The following is a 9,728-nucleotide window of genomic DNA, read 5'->3' on the forward strand; positions in this document are numbered from 1 at the left end:
AGGGACATCGGTGGACGCTGAACTGCGCGGGCAAATGATACTTCCCGGTTGCCCAGGCCGAGGAAGGAGGTTTGGTTGAGGTACCCACCCTTGAGCCTTTGACTCAAAAGTCTGACCCACGAGGGAGCGGGAGAATGTAGGGTTTTCTTTGGGGACCCTGCCCGGAGCGACGACTCAAACAGTCTGACCTGCTCGGCTGCAGGGGGTTGGCCTAACCCGAGGGCGCAGGGAATAAGGCATTACTGTCTCATTCCTGATGCGGCTGCGCACAGCAGGTGCCTTTTGAGCAGCACCGGGCTCTTTGGTTTTAAAAGTATTTCGACCGTATTGGATAATGCGCCGGCGGTCACGGTCAACCGTTGGGCGATCGGAGTGTGCGGTTTTTGGGGCCGACCTTTTCTAACCCGTCCTTCCTCGGGGGAAGGCAGCATCGCTGCTTCCATAAATATGGACATGCTGGTCGCCTGGGGGAAACACCTTACTGCCTTCACACTCCTGTCGCAGAGGACAGTACGACTTTACCCCCAGACCGCCTCGTAGCACGATTACTCGTAGTACGGGGTCTCGCTGCTCTTGGTCTGGCTGCTCCCCTTTGGCCTTCCTGGCATGGTTGCACCTTGTGGAACGAAGTTCCAGCCAGTGTAGCCCGCGGGATCATTGCAGCACTGAAGCCCGACCAACACATCAAGGAGGCAGCTTTAGGTCGGGTCATTTCTAATCAACTAAGTAAGCTTAGCTGTTCATTCACCAATGTCAGAAAGGTATAATCATCCTAGGTTTTATTGTCACGATGGAAAGGCCTAGAGAAGCATCTTGGATAGTTGCCATTTGAGATACACGTCCCCTCATGAACACGTCTAAGGAACCTAGAGTTTGCTGACAGTTCGAATTCAACAGTGTGAACTTTTGGTGAAAAGTATTTACGGTAGCCAAGTGCACCCATTTGCAAACTAATTTAGTTTTGCGAGAGACTCACCTGGAACCCAGTTGAATCTCTCTTTTGTGATGTTTCCAGGCAGGTAGGTTTCATGCCGTCCCTCAAACACACGAACACATCTTAAGCTCTCGCTACTTTAAACTCCCAGTGATCTAATTCTTTTTCCAGGCACCAGCTATGATGATGTAGCCATGGGAAGTCCTTTTGGACCAAACCTGGTAGACATCTTTAAGATCAAACTGGAGCAATTTGCAGAAATTGAAATTCAAGCTGCTCCTGTTTGGAGGAGATATTCGGATAATATTGATTGCAGTGTATGGCAGACATACTGAAAACATACTCACTGTTTCTAAAAACTTCCGTCAGAAAACACTAAGTTCACTTATGCACTCGAACTAGACAACCAAATTTTTCTTTGGGTGTTTTAACTCAAAGGAACCTAAACGGTTCAGTATAATTCTACTGGTTTCTCTCCAGTGAAGTTTGAGGCTTTCACATATACACCGGTTACATTCGATGAGGAGATTCAGCTACTTAGAACTGTGTGTGACGGTTGGAAAACTGTCTGGATGGTTTTGGTGGAAAGCACCCGAAACTTCGTGACAAGTTGATCCCATTGGCAATAGATGATTCTTGAAAAGACATTAGATGTGGCAATGCGACGGACATATTATACTGTGCGGAAACACTGCCCCCCGAGCGAAGTGCCAATGTCACTTCCATCCACCAGTCACCTCATCTACAGGTGCGGTGAAACGCCAGGACTGATAGAAGGCTTGAGGCGCCGGATAAGGAATACTTGTCGGGACTAATTTGTGGGCCATTTTTCGATGCGGTTTCAATCAAGAGATAGTTCGAATAATCGATTGTGATTTACTTGACTGCACGTAGGCAGAATGTTGAATTCAACTCATCATTCTAGGTCATCGCAAGATTCAACCGGTCAAAAAGAATCGAATTTATGAAGACAATATTGATTAATCAATCGAAGCCAGTGCTGTACACTCGGAAAGACCCGATTGTGAGTCTGCGATTGCCAAGCCTTTATTTACCCTGTCACTTTGTGAGATTTATCTGAGAACTTGTTATTTCGCCTATTTACCCCGTTTTGCACGTTTTGCGGTGGTTGAGAGTGATGATCATTTTCAATGGACACTAGCCCCTTGTGAACAATCTCAGGATCTAATTGCCGCTACTACGCCAGACAGCGCTGAATCTAGTGAGGAAAGCTCAGTGCTTTTTAATGAAACTCAGGGATAAACAGTGGCAACTTGAATGAAACACATGGTCAGTCAGACGTTGGAAGTTGTGCTTTCGCGCTATGTATACATGCATAGAAGTTCCTAATGTCACCACTGCAATAAGCTGGATCACATTCGAACGGTTAGTAGACCCAGTTTGCGGTACAAGTGATGTGGAACATGATGTGACCTAGTCACATTTACTGCTAAGCCCCAAGCAAACAATAGTTTGATGTCGAAGGGTTCCAGTGACCTCATGAATAGTGTGTTATGTCAAGAAAACCAATTCCCTTCGAAAGACTGATGGTTCACGTGACTATCAACGGGTTATGTCTCACTGGCAACAAGCTGTTGATGGCTAGCTCAATGGCATTGAATACAAGCGTCTTTAAGTTGCTCTTGAAGAAATTGAAGAGTAATATTTTCTCCTGTTCAACCTCTGTTGAGAATCATCTTCCGCTGTACAGGAGCGCTTCTCACGGTACAACAGTTGAAAATCCTGTAAAGCTCCTCAAATGACGGTGGTTATGTATCGTCTCACATGCGCTGTCTAACTTCTGCAGTAGTGACCTTTTATGTGGTTAGTGACCTAAGAAACTCGACCAGGACTATGTTTGAAAATACTGACCAGCTCATGAAACACAGTGAATGTACTGTCTTTTCACGTACAATCTGTTGAGCAGACTTGTTTGCTGTATGTAGTTAAGTCCGCTCCGAATTTTGCGCTTCTTCTCATTCTAATACTGTTTGATGTAGGTGCTGTAGACGCTCAGACCAGCGTATGATCAGTAAACATATCCGAAGGTTTGAATACAAGGACTTCAAAGACAACCCAGCCTGTGATGAGCGCAGTGTTTTTTATTAACTTGATTCGATAGACTGGATCTTCAAAAATCAATGCGGTATTGGATATTCATCCATGCACTGGGAATTCTGGTTAAATTTTGAGAGTTCTGTATGCGTACACTTTTCTGTTGATCAGTGAGATGGCCCAGTGGTTAGAACACGAATTTACCGACCGGAAGGTTCGTGGTTCGAACCCGACCTCTGCTTCTTGAATTTGTCTGTCTAGGCTTGGGCTACCTGGCGGTATCCCACCCCCCGTGCTTCCTTCTGAATGCATGGCAGTTGGACACCGGAAGGGTGCTACAGCTGAACGCTTCTGTCGACCAGCACAGGTGCACACGATGAGTCCATTCCATCCTAGTAGTTCGAGATGAAAGCCTGGGTTTACATAAAGTTCTACAAAGATTTGATGAAATGGACTTCATATTCGATTGATATGATACTATTTATGAGATTGATGCACTCCCTGACAGTCTACAGCTGATTCCTGCCATTTTTGGACCTACCAGCCAAGCACAGCTCCAGAGTAACGATAGATTTCATTTTGTATTTGAAAGGCGATTTTTCAAGTGGATGATTATCTGCATGTTAAATATTTAGTTTGAGTGTGCTATCTTGGTCTCTGTACGATTGTGCGCCTCGTACATTAGGGATCATGGTTACTCCCACCCTGCTGGATCCTTATACACGATTTGACATCGAGCAGTGCTGTTTCATTCACACGTTTTCTTTCGAACGAGGAGTGAGTGAGCCTTGTTTGTCATCCTGATATCCTGCGACACGAGTCTGAATACCAGCTAGGAAAACTAAGTTAGGCAAACTATTTTGGTTCATTCCAGAAACTGGGCATCAACGGTATCCTTTGACTTCGTTTTGTGATAAGAAAAATCACCTTATTTCAACTTTCGGGTTATCAAAACCTTTAAGTTCCAGTGTGGTTACGCCTCTCACTCTGAATGACATTACTTTTTAATGATGTTTGGGGAAGGTCTTTTACGGAACGACCCTTTTGTTAGGCGGAACTCAACACGGATCCCTCTTTACCGCTCGCAGTCTGGTGCTGCTACGGTCAAGACGTCCATCCCACGCAAGATTGGCCAAGAGCTCGAGACGCTTGCGGGTCCGGCATCAAGACGAGATCTGATTGGTCGAAAGTCTGAACCCAACAGCCGATCATGACCCAGTATTGACCGAATGCCGATTTCCAATGACGCATCCATAACGCGTCAGAATTTCCAGAAAACTATTGCCGCCTACGTTATATATTTGGAAGTGTGAACTTTTGGTGAAAAGTATTTACGGTAGCCAAGTGCACCCATTTGCAAACTAATTTAGTTTTGCGAGAGACTCACCTGGAACCCAGTTGAATCTCTCTTTTGTGATGTTTCCAGGCAGGTAGGTTTCATGCCGTCCCTCAAACACACGAACACATCTTAAGCTCTCGCTACTTTAAACTCCCAGTGATCTAATTCTTTTTCCAGGCACCAGCTATGATGATGTAGCCATGGGAAGTCCTTTTGGACCAAACCTGGTAGACATCTTTAAGATCAAACTGGAGCAATTTGCAGAAATTGAAATTCAAGCCGCTCCTGTTTGGAGGAGATATTCGGATAATATTGATTGCAGTGTATGGCAGACATACTGAAAACATACTCACTGTTTCTAAAAACTTCCGTCAGAAAACACTAAGTTCACTTATGCACTCGAACTAGACAACCAAATTTTTCTTTGGGTGTTTTAACTCAAAGGAACCTAAACGGTTCAGTATAATTCTACTGGTTTCTCTCCAGTGAAGTTTGAGGCTTTCACATATACACCGGTTACATTCGATGAGGAGATTCAGCTACTTAGAACTGTGTGTGACGGTTGGAAAACTGTCTGGATGGTTTTGGTGGAAAGCACCCGAAACTTCGTGACAAGTTGATCCCATTGGCAATAGATGATTCTTGAAAAGACATTAGATGTGGCAATGCGACGGACATATTATACTGTGCGGAAACACTGCCCCCCGAGCGAAGTGCCAATGTCACTTCCATCCACCAGTCACCTCATCTACAGGTGCGGTGAAACGCCAGGACTGATAGAAGGCTTGAGGCGCCGGATAAGGAATACTTGTCGGGACTAATTTGTGGGCCATTTTTCGATGCGGTTTCAATCAAGAGATAGTTCGAATAATCGATTGTGATTTACTTGACTGCACGTAGGCAGAATGTTGAATTCAACTCATCATTCTAGGTCATCGCAAGATTCAACCGGTCAAAAAGAATCGAATTTATGAAGACAATATTGATTAATCAATCGAAGCCAGTGCTGTACACTCGGAAAGACCCGATTGTGAGTCTGCGATTGCCAAGCCTTTATTTACCCTGTCACTTTGTGAGATTTATCTGAGAACTTGTTATTTCGCCTATTTACCCCGTTTTGCACGTTTTGCGGTGGTTGAGAGTGATGATCATTTTCAATGGACACTAGCCCCTTGTGAACAATCTCAGGATCTAATTGCCGCTACTACGCCAGACAGCGCTGAATCTAGTGAGGAAAGCTCAGTGCTTTTTAATGAAACTCAGGGATAAACAGTGGCAACTTGAATGAAACACATGGTCAGTCAGACGTTGGAAGTTGTGCTTTCGCGCTATGTATACATGCATAGAAGTTCCTAATGTCACCACTGCAATAAGCTGGATCACATTCGAACGGTTAGTAGACCCAGTTTGCGGTACAAGTGATGTGGAACATGATGTGACCTAGTCACATTTACTGCTAAGCCCCAAGCAAACAATAGTTTGATGTCGAAGGGTTCCAGTGACCTCATGAATAGTGTGTTATGTCAAGAAAACCAATTCCCTTCGAAAGACTGATGGTTCACGTGACTATCAACGGGTTATGTCTCACTGGCAACAAGCTGTTGATGGCTAGCTCAATGGCATTGAATACAAGCGTCTTTAAGTTGCTCTTGAAGAAATTGAAGAGTAATATTTTCTCCTGTTCAACCTCTGTTGAGAATCATCTTCCGCTGTACAGGAGCGCTTCTCACGGTACAACAGTTGAAAATCCTGTAAAGCTCCTCAAATGACGGTGGTTATGTATCGTCTCACATGCGCTGTCTAACTTCTGCAGTAGTGACCTTTTATGTGGTTAGTGACCTAAGAAACTCGACCAGGACTATGTTTGAAAATACTGACCAGCTCATGAAACACAGTGAATGTACTGTCTTTTCACGTACAATCTGTTGAGCAGACTTGTTTGCTGTATGTAGTTAAGTCCGCTCCGAATTTTGCGCTTCTTCTCATTCTAATACTGTTTGATGTAGGTGCTGTAGACGCTCAGACCAGCGTATGATCAGTAAACATATCCGAAGGTTTGAATACAAGGACTTCAAAGACAACCCAGCCTGTGATGAGCGCAGTGTTTTTTATTAACTTGATTCGATAGACTGGATCTTCAAAAATCAATGCGGTATTGGATATTCATCCATGCACTGGGAATTCTGGTTAAATTTTGAGAGTTCTGTATGCGTACACTTTTCTGTTGATCAGTGAGATGGCCCAGTGGTTAGAACACGAATTTACCGACCGGAAGGTTCGTGGTTCGAACCCGACCTCTGCTTCTTGAATTTGTCTGTCTAGGCTTGGGCTACCTGGCGGTATCCCACCCCCCGTGCTTCCTTCTGAATGCATGGCAGTTGGACACCGGAAGGGTGCTACAGCTGAACGCTTCTGTCGACCAGCACAGGTGCACACGATGAGTCCATTCCATCCTAGTAGTTCGAGATGAAAGCCTGGGTTTACATAAAGTTCTACAAAGATTTGATGAAATGGACTTCATATTCGATTGATATGATACTATTTATGAGATTGATGCACTCCCTGACAGTCTACAGCTGATTCCTGCCATTTTTGGACCTACCAGCCAAGCACAGCTCCAGAGTAACGATAGATTTCATTTTGTATTTGAAAGGCGATTTTTCAAGTGGATGATTATCTGCATGTTAAATATTTAGTTTGAGTGTGCTATCTTGGTCTCTGTACGATTGTGCGCCTCGTACATTAGGGATCATGGTTACTCCCACCCTGCTGGATCCTTATACACGATTTGACATCGAGCAGTGCTGTTTCATTCACACGTTTTCTTTCGAACGAGGAGTGAGTGAGCCTTGTTTGTCATCCTGATATCCTGCGACACGAGTCTGAATACCAGCTAGGAAAACTAAGTTAGGCAAACTATTTTGGTTCATTCCAGAAACTGGGCATCAACGGTATCCTTTGACTTCGTTTTGTGATAAGAAAAATCACCTTATTTCAACTTTCGGGTTATCAAAACCTTTAAGTTCCAGTGTGGTTACGCCTCTCACTCTGAATGACATTACTTTTTAATGATGTTTGGGGAAGGTCTTTTACGGAACGACCCTTTTGTTAGGCGGAACTCAACACGGATCCCTCTTTACCGCTCGCAGTCTGGTGCTGCTACGGTCAAGACGTCCATCCCACGCAAGATTGGCCAAGAGCTCGAGACGCTTGCGGGTCCGGCATCAAGACGAGATCTGATTGGTCGAAAGTCTGGACCCAACAGCCGATCATGACCCAGTATTGACCGAATGCCGATTTCCAATGACGCATCCATAACGCGTCAGAATTTCCAGAAAACTATTGCCGCCTACGTTATATATTTGGAGCGCTGTACAAGTGTTCCTAAGTTCGTTTTGGGCGTTAATATACCTTGTGCACCTTTAGTGGTTGTTTTGACGTGAACGCTAGCTTGGGAGGCTCAGACCTTGAACTAAGCTGAGGAAAATACCGTTACTACACTTTTGTTGAGTGATTTATCTATACTGGCATTCATAAAGTTTCAAGCAGGCTTTGTTTAATCTCGCTGTACCTTATTCCAGAAGGTATCGATTTTTTGGCCTTAGTGCAGTAGTTTGAATCGATCGTTTGAGCATGATTTCAGTGGAGGCAATAAAGCAGGCTGTCTTGTTTATCCCGACCATGCGATATTCATTCCAGCCATTGCAGTTGCCGCATACTCTCAGTTTGTAGGATGTTGTTCGGATGCCAGTCTTTGCTCAATTATGCACATAGACATCCTTGAATTCCCATTGATGTATGAAAAAAGTGTGTTCGTGTGAATTTGCTAATGTTAAATGGTAAGCCTGTTCTGTGTTCGAACATCAGCATAGGACTGTTATAGGGCAATTCAGTAAAGTGTGTGACCATATACTGCGATATCTGACATATATCATAAAGAAGTTTCAATTATCCGACCAACTAGGAGAGATTTTGAACAGGTTCTCCGCAACTTCTGACCTGATTGGAAATTTGAAAAGAAATATGGGAACATTTCCTTTTGACGCACGGAACGAAACCAGTAGTTGATGCCAAAGGATTATTCGCGACTCTGTCATTTGGAGGGCGTACAATTCACTCCTGATTGAATCCAGTATCGATCCAGTTCGCGTGAGCCGCAGCCACCTACCAACCACTGAATCAATCTGCTTTTTTACGCATTCTTATTTTCACCGCTTCTTGGGCTCCAGCACGTGTAAAATAATATGCGCAACATCCTACTTGTGCATTCCTCCTTGTACTCGGAGTTAAATGCTTGAGCTCAGTAACTCGTGTGGGCTTGTGCATTGATCTGACTAAGTTGGAAATGATTCTGGTGAATAGTTTCTGTTCTTCAGAGGGATTCATGTGCACTAGATCTTCTCACAGCCTCCAGTAGGTTTTTGACAAGACCAACCGGTGAATTTATTGTAAAACACCTGTAGAACACCTCTTCTAAGTTCACTTTCAATGTTTTGAGTCCTAGAAAGTTTACGCATCCGCCTGTTGAAAGGACGGTTGTCACAAGGAGACTTCCGTTTTCGAGCTTCTTTATTGCATTAGATCGCAGAATAAAACAAGTAAAGATGACTAGCTGCAAAAGCCTTTCACCAGTTCAGAATTATGACCATGTTTATGTGAATCAGCATTACTTGGTAGTTCAGCTACTGACTCCTGTGAGTAGGAACATGTACGAGCCAGCATTTGATTGGTGGACCTTGACGGACCATCGCGTTTTAAATTTTGGCTACTAACATTTTACTAGTAGACGCACCTAAGTGCATTCTGGCTGGATTTCCGCGTCACTGACACGATTCTTTGGATCCCTCTGATGGACTACAAACATGAGAGCGGTTAGGTGGATTAAGTATGGAGCGTCCTTTGTAATTGGAGTATGTGATTTCGTGATTTCAAGATGCTACTTAATGTGGAAAGCAACTAAACCCCATGCTTGCTAGTGTGTATCGATTTATATTGGAGGAACGATCAAACTCTACGGGTCCTACGACCAATTCCGCTTCGGGTGATACGTCATAGGTAGATACAATCCTAGGGGATTAAACCAATTGTCCCAGTTTTAGTTCAACAAAGAAAAGCCTCTGAAGAGAGTAAAGGGTGGGAAAAGCTTTGCAGTCTTTCATGGAAATTGCTTTTTCCTAGGGGTAAATATTCATTGAATGTACAGATTGCAATGACGCTCTCAGCTGAAATATGTTTAATCTAAGTGTAGCCGCCAAACGTATTGATCCCGAACCAATCTTCGATTAAAGCCTGATAAAAACGGATTAGGAGTTTCTGACGATCATACAGTGGTTAATGACAGAATACTTTTTTACGGTTTCAACTAACTATGGCCCCGTGAAAGTTGATTTGAAGAAGATT

The 9,728-nt window shown here is 44.0% G+C and overlaps 1 protein-coding gene across 1 annotated transcript in view; it reads left to right on the forward strand.

The window, feature by feature from the left end:
- Nucleotides 1-8,122: 8,122 nt before the first annotated feature.
- The window catches only part of T265_01541 (hypothetical protein), a gene marked incomplete at both ends in the record, with an annotated part of 8,027 nt that continues 6,421 nt past the window's right edge, over nt 8,123-9,728 (forward strand). Inside the window, one exon of the mRNA XM_009165600.1 lies at nt 8,123-8,135. Within this exon, the coding sequence (XP_009163864.1) occupies nt 8,123-8,135 (13 nt within the window). The remainder of the gene's footprint in view (nt 8,136-9,728) is intronic.

The sequence above is a fragment of the Opisthorchis viverrini genome (genome assembly GCF_000715545.1).
Source record: "Opisthorchis viverrini unplaced genomic scaffold opera_v5_17, whole genome shotgun sequence".
NCBI lineage: Eukaryota > Metazoa > Platyhelminthes > Trematoda > Opisthorchiida > Opisthorchiidae > Opisthorchis > Opisthorchis viverrini.